Consider the following 25,408-nt stretch of genomic DNA (forward strand, 5'->3'; position numbering starts at 1 on the left):
GTAAACATTCCATCGCTGCCCATAGAGGCCCTTCCACGTTTCCAAAAACAGCGACAGTTCATGTCTGCGATGATCTCTCAGGACGATCTGCACGTAACTCGGTGGATCAATGTCGATCTCCAATTTCCAAAAATTTGTAGCCCGCATTCGTTAAATTGTAACATCTGCTCAGTAAACGAACCGAGCGATGCTCCGTATTGTGTCCATACATAATGTTAAAAACGTTTCTTTTGTGTATAAAACGTTGAAACTTACATGTTATATTCCTTTTTCACGTCGTATGATGCGTTATTGTCTTTAGTGAAGACACATACATTTTTTCAACCGTTCGTACAAGCGGATAGCGGAAGACTGATTGCATCCGTATAAATTGTGACGTATATAATAATACTTCTGGCAGGCCTCCCCTCTTTCCAAGAATTTCGTACATGTCGCGACACGTTTTATCACGTACGCATTTTTTTTTGTCTAGTTTATACGTACGTTTATACATACGTTAATACGTCCGTACATACATACATACATACATACGTTTATATATACGTTTATACATATGTTTATATGTATAATGTTTATATGTTTATATGTACGTTCATACATGTATTACAAAAGAAGGGAAAAAGAAATACATAATAAATACGTTAACGTTATTTTTATTTAAAAATTTTTTTGCAACCACCACTTATATATTTTCAATACATTTTGTAACGCACAATTCTTAACATGTTGTCTGCATCGTATAGTATTAGTAACATCTAGATTACATAAAGATTCCATGTTTTTGTAAACCGCATCCAAGGTGTACATGCGTTCTCACTCATCCAGAAGCAAGTTCCACACGTTCGTTTCTCGCGTCTCTTAACGTACACGATAGCATCATCTTCAAATACAGCCGCCGTGATCAGGCATTTCGCCTCGTTGTACGAGGCCATCCCGTCCTCCTATCACAATCCATGATGATAAACAATTAATCAGGAAGCGCAAAACCTGTTGGATCTTGTCAAACATTTCCATAGCACGGACTCGTAAAAATGTAATGTGTCAGAACGGTTTCCTGTTTCAACATCGCCACTCCCTTCATGATAAATTTTTTGTTAATGATAAATCCTTGCAGATCCACGAATGTTGGCACGGGCATGTCGTCGAAAAGACTGTGGTCGATTTTGATCGATTTGGCGTATCGTAAATTTTATATCGTGTCAGAGGTGCACTTAGATGATTTTGCGCACGTTAGTCAATGGATTATAATGATGGATTATAATGAACTACGCGATCGTGTATGATGTGACAATAGGCTGTTGTATTTGCGGGCACGTTCTCTTTACATTCAAAGTCTAATCGCACGATGCCACTCTTGACCGATTCGTTCTGTCGAGAGTAATCGATGATCACGAACGGACCATTACATAAAAAAGTTGTAAAGGTGAGACTCGATTCAAGATACTCGTATCTGTAGTAACCCTTGCCGAAACGCGCGTACAAGTACAGAATCGCACATCTGTTTTTATCAAAATCCTGATTCAAGTCATCGTACGGATAACATTCCGAATTCAGGTAGAGTTTCGCATTGGTTAATTTGCAGTCGTCGAATCGATTATCCTCGGACATGACGTTTTTTCGACTTATTTGCATAGCGAAAATGACGTAGCGCGACTTCTCGAGCTGAATAGTCATCTTGTGATGGCCATTCAGCTCGAGAAGTCACGAATTGGTGGCCACGAATTGGTTGTGCTCTGTAAGAGCGAAAACTTGTATCCCATGAGCGAAAAGCCATGCTCAGATATCGTTCGCTCTCTAAAGCGCGTAGCATCGACAGCTTATTTATCTCATTCAATAACATGTGCGTCATTGTACTTTGAATAATTCGAACGTTGGCTCTGTCGCCGGATCTCCCGTCAGACAATTGTTGTCGTTGCGCGCTCGTATTAAAATCAACTCGTGACGAGCGTTGATCACCACGCGTTTATAATCTTCGCAAAATCCCAGCAGTACGTAGAGCAGTACACAAAAATTAATGTATCCGGCCGCAGTAGTCCGCGCATCTTAAGCCGGCATTCCGCAGAATCACGCTTCTGTCGGATGACATTGTTACATAGTTTTTTTTAAGTGTGTTTATTATGCTTACGGTCGTAAGCATAATAAGCTTTTCCGTTGAGTTCATATAGAATCTCATATAGAATCGTATATGAACACGACACAATTATTTCTCAATACTACATTAGCACCCTGGACCACTTTGTTCTTTGTCAGTTTTCCCTCGACGGCCTCGACGTATAGAAACGGCCGTTTCGACGAGAATCCCAGCAGCGATCTAATGCTGTTGTGGCTTGCCAAAGTTTATTCTGTATGCACATCTAATCTCGCATCTCATCATGTTGTAATTTGCGCGGATATTCTCCACCCTCACTATTATCGTCATCGGTGTCATTGTTGTTGTTGTTATTATTACCACACACTACGGTTTCAAGCGCATCGTGGTGCGGACGTTTTCGTAAAATCGCGCATTTCAAAAATTCATTTATGTCTCATACTTCGTACGAACCCTTGCTAATTTTAATTTCCGCGTCGTCTTTGGGAAAATAAAATTTGTTGTTCGATTCGTTCACGTTCGGTATCGTGTGATAATTCTCAAAAATCGACAGACCGAGCTCATAATCGCAGTCATTCAAATCTATGGCGGGAAAGTATTAGGTGTACAAATAAGTTTCCGCCGTTTGACAAAAGACAGCGCCACTAGCAAGCTATGATTAAAATTGTTAGATGTAAAACATTATATCGTAAGGTTGGACATCTGTCAATAACATAACCTTGAAATACTAGCGATTTTGTATCAGCATCATATATTTTTTTTTTGCGAAAATGCCGAGTTTTGAGCCGAATAAGCGTCATTTGCGGGAACTTTTGATTTATTTCTTTAATTTGAAGAAATCTGCAGCTGAGTCTCGATTGCTTGTAGAAGCATATGATGAGGCTGCCTTAAGTGAGAGAAATTGTCGTGAATGGTTTCAAAAATTTAAGAACGGTGAATTTGATGTCGAAGACAAAGAACGTAGTGGAAGGCCGAAAGTGTACGAAAACGCGGAATTGGAAGCATTATTGAATGAAGATTCGTGCCAAACGCAAAAAGAACTTGCACTTACATTTTGACTTACATCAATAAAACATTATGTATCGTTCTTTCACAGTAAATGCTTAATTTTTTATTAAAAACGGCGGAAACTTATTTGTACACCTAATAGTTTGTCGCGAAGACGGTGCTATTCCCGCTCAGCATAAGTGTCAGCGACATGACGGAAAAAGCGTTCGACTAATACTGGGATTTCACAGCATCTCGTCAAGCTTTTTAAATTTTTCACGCGCGTCTACCATTTGTAAAAACCGCAAACACATCTGTCCGCAGAAGCTTTGATTGTATGTCTGATAGGACGTGCGATAGTGTACCTATCGTTGTAGCACTGTTCTCGAAATATCGCACCAGTTCCTTAGACGGTCGAAGATTATCGAAACTGTCAAAGACTACACGACGCGGTTGTTCCTCTGGGTAGCGTACGCTACCCAGTGAATACCAGGATCCGTATCGTCCAGATTTCCGATATCATTTTCGTTTCGGAGCGCGCCGATCGTCGGTAATGCGTTATGCAAGAAAACGCGTAAAGTATGATATGCGCATACATCTTGCAAGCTCGTCCAATTGCACATCGGTAGTTGCGCCAGACGGCATTTTTAAACATCTCTTTGACGTTTTTTTTTTCTTTACAACTACACCCTGCCCGCATTTGTACGGCCGAGATATAGTCCGCGTCCATATTTGTATGGAGCGAGATACAGTCCGCGGTCCTGTTCCCTCGCATGGTCTTTGAAGCTCTTCGAGCTGACATCGCGCGATTTTGCTATCGTTTATCTCTTTGCTGGCCGCTCCGCCGATCAAGTACCCGAGCGCGCCCAATATTGGCAGAAAAGGTAACGCACTGCCTCGTTTCGCCGTTGGAAGTATTCGCTTTTTCGTCATCTTCTTCTTCGGTTTCATGCCCATGTCGATCTTGGTCTTGGCTTTCATCGCTGCCCAGACGGCAGTAGCGGCGGCTTTTTCGCTCAGAGCCGAATCATTCGCGGTAATGCGCCTTCTCGGCTAGTACCTTGTCTGTCGCGTATCCATCGGTGAGATTATTGCTGTGCGAATACGCAATGTCGTGTTCTCGGCACGCCGCGTTCAGCGGATTTATGCCCGCGTCACCTCTGGCTAATCGCTTCGTAAGCCGAGTACCTGGGCCGCTAGTAGCTCGCTAGAGATATGTAACTCGAAAAGAAGCGCGTTTATCGCTCGATTCAAGCTGCCTTCGCTATAATTTACTTTATCTTAGATGTGGGACGTCGATGTGCGTCCACTGCCACGGTTATGATGCTCGTCTCAGCGACGATAGGTTCGAACCTCCCTTCGAATCTGCCTTCTCACATGTTCAGGAAGCTTGTCTCAAATGTGTTCGATGTAATAGCCGTACACGCGTAAGAGTATGATCTTCGATATATATTGCAACTGATCGGCGCTCAAATTTCGAATCAGAAGGTTGACACAGCGCGAGATACATTTTGCTATTGCGTGATTCGTTGATTCGCGCGCCTTTATAGTTGTTCGAGAGCGCACAGCCCATAGTGTGAGCATGAAATTCGTGCTGCAATCGCTGATGATATGTGAACTGCGACGCGAAATCGCGAATGATGGGAGGCAGCGCGGAGAAGCTTAAGCATGGCGAAATGCTGCCGAGTATTATATGCACGATCATTTGCGGCCCGTCGAATTGTGGTAAAACTAACGTTCTCATAAGCTTACTTGAGAGCCCGAACGTTTCGAGAACGTATACGTCTACTCGAAATCATTGCAACAGCCAAATTTTATCTCTAAAATTTGTTTACGTCTATCGATGTAATCGGTTACTTTACGTTCTCCAATAACAGCGATGTCGTTCCACCGTGCGAGGCGCGTCCAATTCTATTTTTATTTTTGATGACATGGCATGCAGAATGCGGTGAGAGAATATTTTTCGATGAGTCGAACGTTGACTGCTTCTATCTCTGTCAGACGTACGCGAGGATATCTAAACATCTGATACGTGACAACGCGAACCTTCTGATCCTGTTTAAACAGGACAGTACCAACTTGAAACACATTTACAACGATCATGTGAATAGTGATATGTTGTACAACGAATTTTGTATGTACCGCGACTGTTGGCAACAAAAATATGGATTCGTAGTGATAGACAAAGACAGTGCGCTCACAATGGACAGAAAAGGATTTAACGAGTTCACGATACCGTAACGTGACCAGTCGTTGTCGATACTTAGGGAACACAATCAGTTGTATGTCGCCGATTTAAATGAGCTTTTAGTATGTTGTTCTACAGATAAAAATAAGAGACACGGAGTGAAATCCTCCCTTAAAGAAAATCGGTTTTTTTCTTTTGAAACGAATATCTTTGAAACTATGAGAGATAGACAAAAATTTCTACAATAAAAATTGAATGGTTGAAAGAGTACTTTATAACCATAATAAAACAAATTTTTTTTAGTTATTTATTTATTGTATACCCCCACTCTTCACTCATATTTTCAAAAATTTTTTAATTTTTTATATGATCAAAATTAAAAAGCATTTTACGCTGAAAAACAACGATATTTAAATCATGTTTCGAAAAACCATTTTTAAGATATGAACGAGAAAGTCTCTATATACACGCTCCGTACCTATTCGTCTCATACCGCATTGGTTGCGCGAGATAGCGATAAAGGCAACACAGTTTATCACAGTGCAGTAGTGACTATTGAAATAAGTTTTGTAAATAATAATAACAATAACATAATAATAATAATAATAATAACAATATCAACAGCAACAGTGACTTTGTCAACCTACTAAAATCAGTCAAATACTTTTGAAAATACGTTTATAAAAGAATATATAAAATACATCATAAAAACGTGGTTATAATTCAAAACGTATAAAAAAAAGAGCATAAAAAACCACCACACAAATTATAGTTTGTGATATTTAATTACATTAATTAAAACATTAGACGTTTCGGCCACAATCTGGCCATCCTCAGTAAATTCACAATATTCTTAAAATGCAGAGTTACATATAGCTGACATTAAATTCAACTGTCGTATGATATAATTATATAAACGTGTTCTTTCATATGTGAAGATGCTTCGTACAATACTGTTACACCGCCAATTATCATATCACGAAAAGTGTAGAACGAGAATTTCTAGATTCTAATATACCAAATTTGAGTATCATTAATATCTTCTAATCGAAATGTGTAAGAATAGAATCGTTACTTGTTTTACAGCAAAAAAATATAATGATGAATTTCAAGTACATCCTTTGCACAGATGGAAATTTGTCGGGACATTGTGTGTTGTTATTTGTCATATCATATAGTTTTCCACTATTTATATATATGAGTCAAAAGTTTAGAAAGTTCTAGAATTATTTATTAAGTATGAGAGAGATCTTTCTTAAGAAGAGGTAGATAAACCTTCAGGCAAACCTTCAGTGTCACTTTGCTTATTGATACCACTTATTTGGCCTTTTATGTATATCATTTCAGAAATTCTTCTTTTCATTAATGATTGTTCTGTGTCTAAAATTCTCATGTTATCCCAATCCAATTCATGCATCTATTCAACTGGTGACGTGAAACCTGACATCTCAGAAGTAGATTTTCTTATGTCAGCCTTATGTTCTTTAATACGATAGTTTTTAATTTGCTTTTTATTTGACCAACATAAGAAGATCCACAATTTAAACAATTAATTTTGTAGACTACTCCACGATGATCATCCTTAAGCAAAGAATCTTTTCCAGTTTTTATAAATGTATTCATTTTATTCATAGGTTTATAAACTATGTTAAAGCCATGAATATGTGAAAGTTTTTTGAATTTTTCAGATACTTTGCTTAAATATGGTATCGTGAAAAACTTTTTCTTTGAATTAGCATTAGAATCACATTCGTTATTATTTTCCTCACGATTTTGATCTAAATTAGTTCTACTTTCTAAGGTTTTTATTCTATTTTTTATTGTTGAAAATATGAATTTAAGAGGATAACCATTCATTAAAAGAGTGTGAATTAAATCAGAGATGTTTTTTTCATGAAATTTTGGATAGGATAAAAGCAAAATTCTATCTAATTTCCCGATGATTACGCCCCTTTTAGGTACTAACAGATGATTCGAAAAATAGTTTAAATATCTCCCAGAATTAGTAAGTTTTTTGTAAATATCGAAGATGATTCTTCCTTTGGTGTGATGTACTTGAGATTCATCATTATATTTTTTTTGCTGTAAAACAGGTAACGATTCTATTCTTACACATTTCGATTAGAAGATATTAATGATACGCAAATTTGTTATATTGAATCTAGAAATTCTCGTTCTACACTTTTCGTGATATGATAATTGGCGGTGTAACAGTATTGTACAAAGCATCTTCACATATGAAAGAACACATTTATATAATTATATCATACGACGGTTGAATTTAATAGTTAGCTTATGTAACTCTGCATTTTAAGAATATTGTGAATTTACTGAGGATGACCAGATTGTGGTCGAAACGTCTAATGTTTTAATTAATGTAATTAAATATCACAAATTATAACTTGTGTGGTAGTTTTTTATGCTCTTCTTTTTATACGGTTTTAAAATATATAAAATATTTTGAACAATTAGGAACAAAGCATTAATAAAGAAATTAATACTTTAATAAAATGTTATTCATTTCATTTTCATGGTAGAGCAGCTATTCCATTTAATAGTGACATCAATAATGTATTGATAAGACGTCATCTTGATAATGCTTTCCCACACGGAAAAAATTACTACAGTTACTACAACCAGAAATAATGATAAGGATATGTTCATCTTACAGTTATCACAACCAAATGTATTGATGAGCGAAAATTATCATTTCCGATTGTAGCGTTTTTTCCGTGCAGGTATTTTTAAAGATATCAGAGGATTAACTGATTATCACTATGTTTTTATCCATTGCTAATGTCGACGTTTTTTGAATCTTTCATCTTATCAGGGCGAAATCACTGATACTGATATGATATGTCTTATTAATGCGATTTTATGCAAAAAATCGATTTACTCCTATGCTATAAGTCAGCATATGCAGCATTGATTGTGCGTAGTCAGTTGATTTTACTATGGAAATAACGTGCAAGTGCGGTGCTTCATATAAATTGAAAATGGATAAAATGTGAAACTTGTGAATATAAATTTGAAGTAACCTATAAATGCGGTACTTCTTATAAATTAATAACAAAAAAAAAGGTACTTATTCTATTATTAATAATTTATATTGCATTTATCAATAATATATTGTATATTTTTGATATACTTTCCTTTCTACTTATTAATTTATAAAAAACATTATAATAACCTATGTAAACTTGCGTATCTTATTTTACAATCAGAGACTAACTAATAATGAAAAAAAAACAATTTGTCGCAGAATGCCGATAATAATTTACGAGTATATTCTGGAACTCAATTTCAAACTCGTAGTCGAGTAGATAGGCGGAAATTTATAAGTACCATTATTGGTGCATCTGAGAAAAACATTAAAAAATATGGTACGTTAATTGTGTTACATAAATTTATTTTTATATGCAGAATATGAATTGAGAAGTAATGGCATTATATTTTTATAGAAATCTAATATTGACTAATATTGAAAGACAGTAATTAATTACTTATTTTAACAAGTATTAAAAGCACTGTTGTTCAGTATTCTTACAATTAGTATTTCAAATAAGTAATTAATTATATATTACTGTACTTCAATAATAAATTGGCTAGAATATACCAGGTGTATGCATAAGTTTTTTCCGGTTTTTTGGTAAAAAAAAACATGTAATTTTCAAGGGAAATTAATTTTTTTAAATTCAAAATATTGGCCATCGGCTTCTACACATTTCGCCCATCTTTCAGATAATTTATGAATATCATGCCAGAAAAACTGCTTGTCTTTTGCGGCAAACCATTCGTCGAGTCATTTTCCAACTTCCTCGAAATTGCTGAAGTGCTGCTCTGCGAGCGCGTGCCCCATTGATGCGAAGAGGTGATAGTCAGATGGCGCCAGGTCTGGGGAGTACGGCGGGTGCGGAAAGATGTCCCATCCAAGCGATTTCAAGGTGTCTTTCACTGGTTTTGCTGTGTGAGACAGCGCATTGTCGTATAACAAAATCACTTTGCCATGTCTTTTGGCCCATTCGTCTTTCGATTAATGCGTGGTTTAAATTAATCATTTGTTGGCGATAGCATTGTGTATTAACGGTTTCGCCGGGCTTTAAGAGTTCATAATACACAATACCGCTCTGGTCTCACCAGACACAGAGCATGGTCTTCTTGCCGAAGTGATTTGGCCTTGGTGTTGATGGACCGGCTTCGCCAGGTGAAAGCCACGATTTTTTCCGCTTCGGGTTTTCAAAATAAATCCATTTTTCGTCACCCGTCACAATTCGATGCAAAAATGATTTCCTTTCGTAGCGTTGAAGCAGCATTTCACAAGTGACTTTGCGATTTTCCATTTGACGTTCATTCAAATTATGTGGGACCCATTTACCGAGTTTATTGATCTTTCCCATTGCTCGTAAACGTCTGCTGATTGTTTCTTGTGATACATGTAATACTTCTGCTAATTGCCGTTGAGTTTGAGTTGGATCTTCATCCAATTCCTGCAATTGCTCGTCTTCGCATTTTTGTGGTCTACCAGAGCGCTCACTGTCTTTCACATTGAAATCACCATTTTTAAATTGTCGAAACCATGTCTCACATGTTCTAATCGATGGAGCGTGTTCACCATATGTTTCTACCAGCAAACGATGACTTTCAACAGCCTTTTTCTTTTGATTAAATAAAAAAAGCAATGAGTGCCGTAAATGTTCTTTTTCAGGCACAAAACTCGACATGATCACTGAACGATAAAACAAAGACGCTAGTTTTTGGCGGACTCAACTTGTGTGTGTTTGTAGTTAAATGTCAGACGAACAAAATGGCGTATGTGTCAAATTAATACTTTTCGCTGGCGCCATCTCTTAGTTAAACCGGAAAAAACTTATGCATACACCTAGGTAGATATACAGGGTGTTCAAAAAGTCCCGGACCGGGTGAATAACTTGAAAAAAAAAATTTTTTTGAAAAAACGCCGAAACACGTGAAACGATTTTTCAAAAAATCTATCTTTTGAGAGGGGTTGCGACCCCCCGCCTCCAATGGGGCACGTGGGGTACGAGGGGGGTCGAAAATCTTAAATAGCAACATAGATCAAGTGGGGGCTCATTTGAAAGGTCTTTTCGAGACGAATCCAAAACACTGCGCATAGAGGGCGCTGCGATCATTTTCGGCGGAGTTATTTGATTTTTAAGGTGAGAGGAGCCATGTTATCTTAAATGTAGGAAAAATCACGACGTTGAAGGAAAAAGAAAATAACCACAAAAACAGCGATAAAGACGCTTGATTTCAAAATTACAGAGATGAACTACGACAAAACAGCTTTATCAGGCAAGAAAGTTACATAAAGTGTAAAATAATAATGATTCAATTTGAACTTATGACTTCAAGTGTCTTTATCGGCATTCAAAAACGCGACCATTGATGTACATGTGTGACAACAAATACGGTGTGTTTCATGTGCAAAAAGTCCTGCGTGTTTTGGATTCGTCTCGAAAAGACCTTTAAAATGAGCCCCCACTTGACCTATGTTGCTATTTTTCGACCCCCCTCGTACCCCACGTGCCCCATTGGGGGTGGGGGGTCGTAACCCCTCTCAAAAGATAAGTTTTTTGAAAAATCGTTTCATGTGTTCCAGTGATTATCGAAACACTAAATTTTTTTAATGTTTCTGAGTCAAAAATCTTCAAAATTTAAATTTCCCCCCAAAAGTGAACGCAGCGCCCTCTATGTGTAGTGTTTTGGATTCGCCTCGAAAAGACCTTTCAAATGAGCCCCCACTTGACCTATGTTGCTATTTAATATTTTCGACCCCCCTCGTGCCCCACGTGCCCCATTGGGGGCGGGGAGTCGCAACTCCTCTCAAAAGATAGATTTTTTGAAAAATCGTTTCACGTGTTTCGGCGTTTTTTCAAAAATTTTTTTTTTCAAGTTATTCACCAGGTCCGGGACTTTTTGAACACACTTATATAATTTGTTTTACTTTCTTTATTTGCAATTCTACGATACAATAATTTTAAAGTTATTGTTAGTTTTTGGTATTTTTATTAATATAATATGGTATTTGTATTGATATAAAATGTCAATAATCAATATTTGTTTTTATTTTGTATTTACTACAATTAAAACGTGAAAAGCACACACCATGTGTCTTTTTTTAGACATTGCTTAAAATTATCTTTTTATAATGTATACATATAAATCATTACAATATTTACGTTCATACAGACAAATATGATGATCATGGAAAACATGGGTTATACAGAGAGACTTTTTGCTTCATGCGCAAGTAATATTACAGCTATTTCACCACAAATATCGCATGTTGCTTTCGAATGTTTTTTAAAACAAAAATCGACCGGTGTGTCAAATTCTCCTGGCCTATGTTTCAAATATCCACTTTTGTACCAAGTATTTAAACAAATTAATAAACTTAGCGATGAAAACTGATTGTGCATTAATGATTGTAATTTTAAAATAGCGTTTCTAGAATGAAGTTTTACATCAAGATGTAAAAGCATGACTACATCTGAAAAATGCTTGACGAAATTCTTCCATAAATGGAATCCAAAAATCTAACGATTGTATTTTTTCTGTTGTTCCAGGTATGGTTAATAAAACAATATCTTGTGCAGAATCTGGTCTATTTCTTTGAATTATATCCGGACAATGACCAGTCCATGAATCTAACAATAAAACTGAATTTGGTTCAACATTTGAATAATATACTTCCCTTACCCAAGTTTCAAAATAATTAGATATTAGTTATCAGATTTTGATGACATAATAAACATATTATTTGCAATATACATTTCTTGTACCCTAGGACCTAATGTCCCATTAAGTTCTTTTAATACTATAAGAAGTGGAGATAATAATCTATTATTGGCTGAAATAACAGGTATTGTATTGTATAACTGTGCGTAATCGCAGATATTGACTATGCTACAGACTCTACTTTTTTTACACCTTTCTGTGCCAATGTATGACCAGCAATTCTAATTGAAAACGACTTTGGTCCGAATTATACACATTTTCAATTCCATAATGGTTAATATAATAATTGACATTTTCAATAAATCTATTGCTGTCTGCCTGTAAAGTTACCTTTGACATTAAAGCTTTTTTAATTATAAATTTCATAACTTTTCTAGATATAATTTGATGCGCGAGCTTAAATCTTCTAACTCATTCGTGTTATGCTTTAAAACCTAATAAGTTTAACCCTAACTTGTTGTTGCGCTTGCAAAGTCCATCGTGTAATATCAATATCATGGATCATTATCCCTTTACGAATAGCTTCAATAAATTTATCTAACATGTATATTGAAATTCGTTCCAACTTTTCAAGTCTGCTACCACCTACATTCATTTGCTTTTCTCATCGTCGCAATTGGTCTGCTGACATTACTTTCCGAAATCTTGATTTTACAGATTCAATTGTTCTCGGCTTTAACTTACCACTTCTCCAATATTCAAGTGCTCCTTTTTTATATTCTGCTCTGAAATATCATCAATTGCACAAACCATTTTTTTTACATTGCGTACGTAATTTTCTTCTTCATCTACGAGTTCTATTTCTTGTGCTTCTAGTACATCATGATATGAGTTTAAAAAAATTCAACGATTTTTCTTGTTCATTTTCATAATAGTCTTCGTACATTTCTTTCATCATTTTTTCCTTTTTTCTCTGCGTCATAACTTCTTCTGTTATAGGATTTTCAGGAAAGTCCACGGCAGTAAATATGTAATAATACTGCAGACAGCATTTCGTGGATTAAATCGCATTATTTTCTAAAAATTATAAATATTATTTACATGTCCATTTCCAATATAATAATTACTAAAAGAAAGAGAGAAAAGTTTTTTATTGTCTATTTCATAATAAATTTGATACCTTTTTATTTGATTATCCTTCAAAGGAATTCGTTGAACAAGGGAAAAAACAATTTTGTACAATGTATATATGATGTCTTCCTACAAGTGTTTTAAAAATGTTATCAAATTATAAATATACTATTTCATCAAATCCTAACAGTTGAATACTATTTTTCACCTAGATTAATAAGATGCAATGTTTTGCAATACATTATTCATGTTAACATTGAACACAATTAGCTATTGTACGATCAACATATAATGCAATTATAAAAAATAAATACTTATTAAATACTAATTAGTATCATTAGCAACTAGTAGTACTTATTCGAAATCAAGCACGAAACTGAATTCATTCCAACGATTTGCCCCTTTTTATACTTATGTGTAAATAACATACGCAGACAAAAATTATTGTTTTATCTGTGTCAGCAAATTTACATATTTTTTACATCGTCTTATCAATACATTATTGATGTTAACATTAAAATTAGCTGCTGTACGATGAAAATGAAGCGAATAAAATTTTATTAAAGTATTAATTTCTTTATTAATGCTTTGTTCTTAATTGTTCAAAATATTTTGTATATTCTTTTATAAACCTTCAAAAGTATTTGACTGATTTTAACAGGTTGACAAAGTCACTGTTGGTATTGTTATTATTATTATTATTGTTATTATTATTATTATTTATAAAACTTATTTCAATAGTCACTACTGCACTGATGCTGTGATAAACTGTTGCCTTTATCGCTATCTTGCGCAACCAACGCGGTATGAGACGAATATGTAGGTACGAAGCGCGTTATAAAGACGTTTTTGTTCATATCTCAAAAATGATTTTTCGGAACATGAATTTAAATATCGTTGTTTTTCAGCGTAAAATGTTTTTTAATTTTGAACATATAAAAAATTAAAAAATTTTTGAAAATATGAGTGGAGGGTGGGGGTATACAATAAATAAATAACTAAAAAAAATTTGTTTTATTATGATTATAAAGTACTCTTTCAACCATTCAATTTTTATTGTAGAAATTTTTTTCTATCTCTCATAGTTTCGAAGATATTCGTTTCAAAAGAAAAAAATCGATTTTCTACAAGGGAGGATTTCACTCCCTTAACATGCGACTCAGCACGTATAAAAAAATACGTGTCTCTTATTTTTGTCTGTAGAACAACATACTAAAAGCTCATTTAAATCGGCGATATACAACTGGTTGTGTTCTCTTGTTAGCTGGAGACGAACATGGCAGATGTGAAAAAATCGCGAGAGAGATCGAGAAGACGAGCGAATCGATCCACAAGAAACATCGCGCTCTGAAGACCTGTAGAATCGAGGAGGGCATCGCATTGGACAGATATTTTAAACTTCTTATCGAGCCGCTGTGACTTTTCGTTGACAGCCCCTGCGTACGCGCGACAAAGAAAGAGAGTCGTGCGACGAAGATGCGTCTGCTCCTAAACGTGAGAGGAAGGAAAAAGAGGAACAAGAGAAGAGAGCGAGACGTTCGAGTGTTCCACGATTTTGCATAAATCCAATGATCGATCGTAAGATGGTGTACAACCGATAATCTCCACCACGCGTGCCAAAATTGTACCGACGATAGAGTCGTTGGATAACGTTTTCGAAACGATGGAAGACTCGCGACGAAGGTTCAAAATCAGCTGCAAACGTCGAGAGGCGTTGCGAGTCCGCGCTTGGGCCCACTGGGCCAAAAGTATGTCGAGGCTGTCCTGATGGGAGCTTTATAAGATAAAGAAAGCGTAAGATATAAATCACGTGTACGGCATTTACTTACACAAGGATGGGCTGATGTTTGGCAATAAATTTCGACGTGGATAACGCGGACAATATATAATAATTATCGACGACGTACGATACGCTGGTACATTTGATCTTTAGGAGTTGATTTTCAAGTGAATTCCCAACAATATCCTCCACACGGAAAACGATATGCACAAGTACAAGAGCATGCTGTTGATGACGAACCCGCACAAACATAAGTATTGCAGGGTTCATTGCAAGGTCGATTATGGAGCAACAAGAGATATAAGTATAAACATGTATCGCCCTGTTGATGTCAATTACACCCAAGAAGAAATCTGGAAAGGGATTATCTCACTCAATGACATTGAATGACAACGCGATCGATTACGTGCAATGGGATGATCTCAACGAGCTGGTGCATCGTCTACGATTGCTTCGCACCGAACAGGCAACAACGCTCACAACAACGAAATGCTGTTGATCGTCGAGGAACTTCACGAAACCAGCCTTATTATAAATTAAATTGCGTATCCATGAAATGAGTCAGTCGAGTGACACCAGCGAGAAAAAATACATTATTTTCTTATATCCTGTATTACACGTCGAATCATAAAAAAGAAATCTGATGAAAAGAGAGAAAAAATTAGCTCTGAGAGACGTCGACTCGTCGAAGAATTGCACGTTCCAGCGACAGATTTTCCATGGTAATTCTCGAGTAGATAGGTTATGGGATTGGTACTCTGCACATTAACGATCGTAAACACCTCGGTGGTCCAATTTGGCGTGTAACCCTTCTCAAAAATCGTCTTACGCTTGCTCACGCTTACCGAATGCTTATGAACACGAGTTGCATCGCGCTACTCATCCGGACGTGCATTTCGTGGAGAAAGTGTTGCGCAGCAAGGGAAACAAGATGTACGTCAAGTGGCTGGGATTCGATGGATCGCACAATTCATGGATACACAAAAACAATGTTATTTAATAAAATTTTGATTCATATATAATATTTTATATAGATGTAACAAAATATAACAATATAACAACATAAGTATATTTTTATTACTTCTCATTCATCTTCGTTTTGGAGTATACAGATATAAAATACGTATATAAATGTACGATACATGAAATGAAAATAATAGTAATACATAATAAATGGTACTACATAAAATATAATAGCAATACTTACATAAAAATAAAAAATATGCATTACGTGTCAATTATAATGATAATAGTACATAATAGTAACATGTACACTGTATGAAAATATTTAAAAATGTGGAAAAACATACACGAAAGTACAAATTAAAATAATACAGTAAGTCAAGTAACAGCGTGGTCAACCAGCGTGGTGTTGCACCATTTCATGTTATTAACCTTGAGATAAGTTCGAATAGTTTCGTACGATATATCTAAACCTTCCTGCTTCAATTTTGCTTGTCCTTGACGCAGTGTTAAGCCAGGATTCCGCGAAAATAGATTCATTATTTTTTTATCGTCTTTTTTGTTCACTCTTTGGATATCGAGCCACGTTCCAGTAAATCATCAACATTTTTTGCCACATTATATCGCTGCATCCACTTCTGTACGAATGATTTCGACTTTTTCATCTATTTAGCAGCCGCTAATTGTGACATTTTTGGATGAGTGCAGAGGAACACAGCTTCATAGCGTGATACGTATTTGGTACTCATGGCGCTTAATGTGATTCTCTTAAGAAAGTTCAATGACAACTGAATCTTCCTTAATCCTGATAGTCATCAAGGACAAAAGTACCCTCTACGGATTCATGATAAATTAGGGCGATATCTTTTATTAGCTTTGAGTAAGGCCGACCATGATCTTACTTGACTTACTGTACATAAGAAAATAATAATACATATACACTATATGAAAAATATAAAAAAATGTAAAAAAATATAATAGTAATATAAATGTTGATACATACATATATTACAAAGGTATCCGCCAATGCTCCCACGTCTCCGTCGAGTCCGGTATGACGTATTGTTTGTCATCATATAGACTCAGAGTGATTTTCGATTCGGAGGTACATATCATGTACCTCCTGCAGTTTAGATCGTATGTACGATTGACGATGAGTCATTTCGATCTTTTCGTTCAAACATCACATGTAATCGAACGTTATCGTTCGCGCTACGATGTTACTCTTTCTTCTTTTTAGTGTCTTTCTTGTCATCCACCGCGTATATCTTCGCTCTGAGACCAACGAATTCGATCGTTATCGTTACTGTTGTCTTTCATCAGACCGGATACTTTTTTGTTCGCGAGAGGCATATCGTACGCATTGCCGGATAATCACTCGTGTCGAATCCAGCGATATCGCATTTCATAGTCTCGTAAACGTCCTCGCACTCGACTATATAAGACTCCGTGTCGGTGTACTTAATTTTACATTTGTCGCGAAACAGTAGTAACATATACTCGTTGTGAAATTCGTACAAGGAGACTTTCGATATGTCGAGTACATACCCACGTAAATCGGCTTGTTCATCTCGAATTTGCGTAGTTCAACGGCGATCAAATTTTCCACAAAGACGCTACGGCTGTGGAAATTCGGTTTTGCGATCATTGCCTCCGCATCGTATCGTCCGTCCCATTTTGTTAATAATTTTACGTCAACATGGTTGCGCATATTCTTCATAGTTTTACCGAATACTGCGTTGTTCATTAATTTATATAAATTTTTTTCGAAATCGTTTTTTGCGCGAGTTCTAAACTGTGTATTAAATTCAATGTACTCGCGAAGCCAAGCGGATTGATCGAATTGTAGCACCCGATGGATCTTTGTTACGAAGGCCATGATGTGTACATTGCTGCAAGTTTCAGTAGTGAATGACGTAATGCTGCTTATCGTACAGCGTTATTAGAAGTTTATCCTCATGCTTGCCGGGCGGCTTATCAGACAGAACGGCAAGTCAGTGTGTTGGTCATGTAGATGTGGATACTTGAGAATGTAACGGTGAGTGAATCCGGAGCGATCGCGCTCACGTCAAAGTTCGCAGCGTCTTCGATCCATTGAAATTCGGCGTATGGCAATGGTTTATTCATCGCCTACCCGTATAAATTGTTAACATCGTACATCAAGTACGATGACGATTTCGATGAATCGTACGAATGCATGTACTTGTTATTAGCCTGCGCGTATCTGCTTGAACATTGACTGAGGCCACCACATATACCGCGCTCGATGAACGTGATCATATCGATGTCGGTGAGTAATTCAAACTTTACGCGCGTATGTTTTAACATCGCGTCCCACGTGAAACCAGGCAATGTGCAGTAATGCATGGGATCGAGACCGTAACTCGCGACACACTTTCGCGGAAATTTTCGAAAATGTCGGCCAATAACAAGATATCGGTTTTCAAGTACAAATCACTGTATTCGCTGAGCGTTCGAATGGAAAAATTGCTTCCAGACGTTCGCGGCATGAGCGTAATCGCTCTCGGATACGGTATCGCCCGTTAACGAACTGTAAAATGATTGATATGGTAGTAAGGGCGTGTCCTGCAATTTTTCGACGCAGTCAACGTACTCTTACGGAAAGATATCTTTACGAGTCAGTAATTCAAATTCTTTATCCGATAGTGTTGAAAATTTGGAACGTATGATTTTTTTCTGCTTAGAAACGACGCCAATTTATCGAGGCTTAGAAACTTGTATGAATCAATGAATTGTAATTTTATGCACGAGTCAGCAGTATCTTTAACATGTTTAGTGAACGAAATATAATTTCCTTAGTTATCGGTAGTACATGTCCACCGTAAAACGATAGCAATTTTCTTAATTATAAAGTGCACGTTGTAGCCCGATAAATTGTGAAAAACGATCGGAATATATAATGAAGTTTTATAATTAAGATTGCAATTTTTTTTGCATGTGCTAGACCACAGTATTTACTGGTGAGATGGCAATGATTGCGTACCCGCGTGTCGTCTGACGCGAACGGTTTCTCGCAAATATGGCACCGCATCGCGTTATGGTACGCCTCCCATTGCTGTTTCAATAACGTTTCCATGGGCATGTTGGCGAATACAATATTTTTTATACAATGCGCCAAGTCTTGGAGTTGTCGCGCGAACCACGCTATACAGTCTTCATCGCGACGAAACCGATATGACGATAACGTGTCGTGTACGAACATCGCACGTAGTATCTTAAATATCTCGTGCTGTTGATACGTGTATGACGACGCATCTTCCCTATCGGGTTTAGTCTTCCGTAGAACGCACTCCAATGTAGACAATGAATAGGATGCGCTCCTTATTGTGATTTCCAAATTCGAGCCACTTGTCGTCCACACTCGGCAGTCGGATAGCGCAGTCATTTTCTCACAATCCATTGCATGCGACTGCAATTTTTTGTTCGTATCGACGTAGTGCAAGCATCAGAAAACACAAATTATAACTATTACCATTATTTTATCAGTTATTTTATTATTTTATCAAGACGGAAAATTATAATTTTTTATGTGTACTTACCGATCGCAGAAAATTTTTTTTTCTTGTTTCTAATTTGCAATCTTACGAGACGGGACAGATTTTTTATCCACGCAAAATGCCTAACACCGTCGTCGCGTGGATCTTGCATGTACAGTATGTTGACGTGTTTCTCCTTCTTGTCACTGGTGAGCCGTAGAAGAAGGACTTGTTTATTCTCAATACCGTATACGTTGATCGACATCGCGTTCAAATGTTCAAATCTGGAAATCTTTTAAAATCATTGAAAATTCGATACCGCGAGATTCAATACTGTCATATAATGCGGATACGATGATTCCCTATACAGAGCGGCGACCACCGACCACGCGAAGTACACACGTTCCGTGGTACGCACACTGATCACCGCTCGTTACATCGCTATTTCTTACGATTCTTTGATATCCCGCGCGCATGGGATTTAATTTGTTCACGTTCACTATCAAATTGAGAATTCGCGACAATGCTCATCCGCTGTCGCGTTCCTGGAACTCTTTGAATGACGTCAACGAGGGCTCGATTACATGCTGCTCGTACCACTCGCGTAAATCAGTGTATCGTTATATCTTAATGTTCTTTGTGCTTATACTCTTAATGTCAATGTTTGTTTTTCATCGTAAACTCGCCGTTGAACGCGGTGTTCACTTTTACACTATCGTGTCTTTCTCGCTCACGCTTGAGCACTACAATATTTCTCTTACATCTTCCAAAAACCGTCGCAACTCAATATAATCCGCGTTGACCACTGTGCCCGTCAATACATATGCTTTCAAACGCGGCGTCGATCTCTCACCAGACGATCGTTACCACTCGCGTATCCGCCAATGTGCACAAAATGTCGCTCCAATGCAACTTTGCACCCGCGCAATCCTCACCAACACGGATTGTCTGTGTCCAATGGCGAGATAACATACTTAGCACGACAAAGTTTTTCGAGCCGCTTGATGCACTCGTCGCATCGTTGCAGCCACGCGAAACACTCCATCAGAGTAGCGACCTGGCCGCACTGTTCCAGCAATTCGCGTTCCACTCGCTCATGATTTTCCATGTCTTTTCTTTTTTACAGTTTTAGATCACGTCACTCTTCCACGGAACACTTGCACGTGACTCGTTCATACACATTGCAGCATCACAACATATAGAATGTCATAACGTTCTAACACCTTTTCATTATATTTGTTTGCGAAAGTACATTGTTCACACTCAAAGCATTGATTGTCACATTTATCGAAAATTTTAGAGCAAGATTCTTATCGCGATCACGAAAACTCTATCCATATATTGTCAATAATCAGCACTTTTCACTACCCGCGGGAATCTTAATGCACATGCATCAACCTTGGCTCTTATCTATGATTTTCTTCGCTCAATAATAATCATTCTTTATTACATTGATATTTTTATTCCATCAATGTCTCTTTTCGTACTCAACGTCCTCGTAACATTTGTTTCGTAATCGTGGGTACACTTTCTGTTGCGCGAGTAAAGACTATTCAGAAACGGGCTCTCTGATAACTATTCCATGTTTCTCACTACGTATACCTAATTCTCGATTGCGTAGAAACTGCACCGGCGATATTCGCATTCCTATGTCTCTCTTTTGCGAATTACCGAAAACATACAGCACATCACTAAATTATAGTCTTCATTGTCTCTACGGTCCTCCATCGTCATTCGTGTATCTTTTCAAAATATACTTCCATTTCTTTGAACACTTCGTACATTTCGACTCTAATATTCACGAACTGTTCCGGATCCACGTTTCTGATACTCGACTACGTTGGCTATGTTCTCAACGTTCGCATGATGGTTAGCCATATTTTTTCGATTATTCTTATTGCGACCGATTCGTTCGTCTTCCAGGACATCAAATTCTGTGGAACTGAGCGCTTATAACCCATTATATATTGGGTCATCTAAAAAGTATCCGCGGTTTTTTGTCACTAGATGGTGTTGATGGTCAAGTGACCATCAAGTGACAAAAAACCGCGGATACTTTTTAGATGAATATTTCATTTGTGACTTCTTTGTCCCTTTGCCTATTGGGTCACATTTTCTTTAAAAGTAGATAAGGCAGCACTGTGAATGGTTCTAGTTTATATTTTTTACACCTCATTGGTATGCTTATATAAACAGCACCAACGCTTCTCTTAACGCGTCGCGACATGCCCGTCGTCGATCTCTCCCCAGAAAAAACCGTTATCGAAGAATTTCTTTAAAGAAATTTAAGGGCTGTGGGAACGTAGTGTGATTTTATACTTTTCATTGGAGTATCATTTTCATTTTATTGTAGAAGAGTTATGTTTAGTTTAGCAGCCGAATGTCATTATGTTTATATAATCAATCGACCGGGGTCCTATATTTATGTAAACAGCGATGCCGCTGGACCTTTCCTCTCCTCGCGCTTACGAATATCCTCGAGCCTTCCTCCGCACCTACGAGTACCTCCCGCGCTCTGGGCCCCTCCTCTAGCCTCGTTAGAATCCCTCCTATACAGCTACTAAAATAACATGATCCTGTAAATTTATAAAATCAATGCATAAAACAAAACTACTAACAATATCTATAATTCTAATTTTTTTTCTTATCGTATCGTACTTTGCCGTACTACAAATTCGTAATTGATCCTCTATTGTTTGCCTCTCTCGTATTATAACACACTGTGCAAAAAAAAATTAAAGACTCACTCAGTCTGTCTTCCAAAAATAAATAATGTTCAAGAGAGTATAATGATCGTAACAAGATTTTTTAGAAAACCATTTTAAAGCTTAAAGTCTCTACTTTCGAAATAGGTAATTAATATTTCGATCTCTTTGATTGACTTTTTACAAAGTTATAGGAATGTACATGGAGAGTCGTCAAATCTAAAAATTTTTACAGACTTTACAAAGTTCCATGACCTAAATTAAAAATCGTAAACAAATTCTGTTACGGCGTTCGAAAGAATGATCCTTATCTTTAATTTGCTTCTTTGTAGATATTCTTATTTTTTTTTAACGAGTTATTTAACATTGAAGTGAAAGAATTCGTTTTCGCTTCAATGTTGAATAACTCAGCGAAAAAATGTTATACAATGCTTAACGAACAGACAAATTAAAGGTAAAGATTGACTCTTTCAAACTATAAAACTATAAACAGAATTTGTTTGCGATTTTTAATTCAGGTTATGAAATTTTATAAAATATGTACAAAATTTTTAGAGATTTGAAAGCTATCCATTTACAATCTTATAACTTTATGAAAAATTAATTTGATTGAAATATCAATTAATCGGCCTCGAAAGTAGAGACTTCAAGCTTTAAAATACTTTTTTAAAAATCTCGTTATGATTATTTTGAAATTATACTTTTTTGAACATTACTTACTTTTGAAGACATAGTAGATGATCCTTCAATTTTTTGTGTAGTGTATTTGTAACATCAAATTCTTTTATCGTTCCTTATCGTTTCCTTTTTCACGAAATGTGAAAGTCTATTATTTTTAATATTCACGATTAATTCTTTATACGTTTTTCTTTCATAAGTATCTTATTAGAGAATTACGATATATGAAATACTTATTATGCATAACATGCTACGCTTTTTGTAATAATACGATAGAAAACCATCTACTTTTCTCCGATTTTATAATAGATTACGATGAGCCGTCTTCGATAATTAATTATACCTCGAGAGCACAATGCTATGTCAAATATCGTTGATATGATTAACAATAAAGAACTTTTTTGGTAATTATGCGATAGTAAGCTTAGAATTTCTATTATCGAAAATACACTGTTAATTAGATTTTCAGTGATTTTTGAAGTATACATAGAAAGAGAAATTCCAAAAAAACTTGCAATGAAACGTCTTTATTGATATTTTATCATATTGTGATGAAATCATACTCTCCTAACAGGAAATGATAGAGAATGGAGGAAAATGATATTATTTTTTTCGGATATCTTTTTCTTAAAATTTTTTCCTTTCGAGATTTAGAGAAGCGACAGATTACGAAATTAATTAAATTTTCCGTAGATTTCCATAGGTTTCATCGCTTTCTCTTTTTCGAAATTTTTATTCATCGAAGTTTATTATGGTTTGTATTTGTTTTATTTTTGCAGGATTATTGTTACATATGTAATGCAATCGCGAATGTGTGTAGCGGCCATCGACGCGAGTACTTTAATGCGGTGTAGTGAGACGTGTGAGCGGCGATGCCGGGCGTTAAGCAACGGCACGCTTTCCCTCTTAGCTCTTCAACGCGCTGCCGGCGCAGCCTATGTTTGAAAAAGTGAAGACTTTGAAAAGAGTCGGGCTATACCTCGAGCGGCCGGAACATTTCTATCAGTGCGCTCTCATTAGTACAATTGCAAACATTAATATCTCGATTATTATTACGAATATTGCTAAACGGTAAAGGACTTTTATGTTTATTTTGATCTCATCTACCTTCCTGTAGGCGGTAGGAGAAGACTACACCCTGTGTCAGAATTATTTAGTGATTTTGGAAAGTTAATAATAATATTTAGTGGGACTAAATGAATATTGATTTGATTAACGTTGTTAACATGTTATAATATTTACACAAAATTTGGTTCAAAATTGTTGACCCAACATATTAACAATCTTATTTTTCAATAAACAATTAAATTGTATTTTGTAAAAAATGTTTCTTCCAAAATTTATGTACAGTTAAAGTAACTAAATATTTAAGCTTCTCACATACTTCAATTAATGATGAATTTAGTCTTACTTAACATATTTATATGTCTGATATAAATGAATTCGTGAGAGTAATCAAATAAATATATGATGCTGTTAACTGATTTTTCTTGAAGACTTCCAAATGATGGTAGTCCTGTCAACTAAATAAAATTGAATCATTTTCGTTAACCAACATTGAACAATTTATTAAGTGGACTACGGTTAAGTTTAATTGAACAAAAATTGTTGCATTAACCATATCTTGTTTGACTCGAATAATGTTATATTATTTTTGCGTGCATACATGTTTTATTATATAATAGATATTATATAATATATATAATATAATATAATAGATATTATAAAATATAATAGATATTATATATTATATAATAGACGGATGATATTGATTAAAAATTGACACTAAGTTAGCATTTTAAAATGACGTAAACAAAAATAGAGAAAAATATTTACTTCGCTAACAAAAAAATCACAAGTATGTCAAAAAACGTTAATTTTGACATCTTTAACTTCATTTTTCTTAAAAACCTGATATGATAGAGCAATTGCATTGATGGATTTATGTTTAGCGTGCAAAAATACACCGAAAATGATATTTCATTCAAACAACAGAAAAAAAGTCTTAAAATGTCAGCCTATGTTATTAAATAAGAAATAAAATTGTTATATCAAATAATTATAATAACATATTAGTTGTTACACAATTATATAAATAAAACGTATAGAAAAAAAATTATATTATACGATAACGAATAAACGTCAATTTAATTAAAAAAATTAACTTATAAAAGAAGTCATGAATATTTTAGATGTTTGTATTGTCCGAACAGATTGCTAGAAAGACGAAGCATAAAATCTCGGTAAATGCAAAGTTGGAGAGCCTTGAAGAACGGTTGAAGATGATTCGAAATCACGTTAGCGACTTGGCCGTGCGGCGTGATTTTAATCAGAAGCTGCTCACTGAGCATTCGGTTCAGCTGGAGACTGAGGATCATCTATATCGGTTGAGCGGTAATACTGAATCATTATTGCGCCAAGAGACGCACGAATTCGAGAAGGAATGGTTGGATGTAAATCGTAGAGTATCAAGTGTGGAGAAAGAATTAATTAGAGTGATGAGGAAACTGACCGAGGCGAAAGAAATAGTCCAATTCGACGAAAACAGCTTACACAAGTGGGAAGAGATGCTTGCGCGGAAGAACGAGGATAGTCAATTGATAGAAGATTACATGAAGCAGGATACGCAAAAATACAAAGTATATAGCAATTATGATTTATGAAAATAAAGTATCAAAACAAAGATAATCA

General features: G+C 36.0%; 1 protein-coding gene and 1 pseudogene across 12 annotated transcripts in view; one reads left to right on the forward strand and one right to left on the reverse strand.

Moving 5' to 3' along the window:
* The window catches only part of LOC105152712 (coiled-coil domain-containing protein 39), a 231,403-nt gene that overhangs the window by 103,312 nt on the left and 102,683 nt on the right, over positions 1 to 25,408 (forward strand). For 6 of the 12 annotated variants that reach the window (XM_087416285.1, XM_087416293.1, XM_087416296.1 and 3 more), the window contains one exon: positions 24,931 to 25,356. The exons of 1 other annotated variant lie outside the window; for it this stretch is intronic. In XM_087416285.1, the coding sequence (XP_087272411.1) occupies positions 24,931 to 25,356 (426 nt within the window). 5 more of the 12 variants (XM_087416294.1, XM_087416289.1, XM_087416290.1 and 2 more) reach the window with 5 other exon arrangements.
* On the reverse strand, positions 10,357 to 12,753 carry LOC147906575 (uncharacterized; annotated as a pseudogene).

This window comes from Acromyrmex echinatior, unplaced genomic scaffold (assembly GCF_024713525.1).
Source record: "Acromyrmex echinatior isolate Ae372 unplaced genomic scaffold, ASM2471352v2 Scaffold20, whole genome shotgun sequence".
NCBI lineage: Eukaryota > Metazoa > Arthropoda > Insecta > Hymenoptera > Formicidae > Acromyrmex > Acromyrmex echinatior.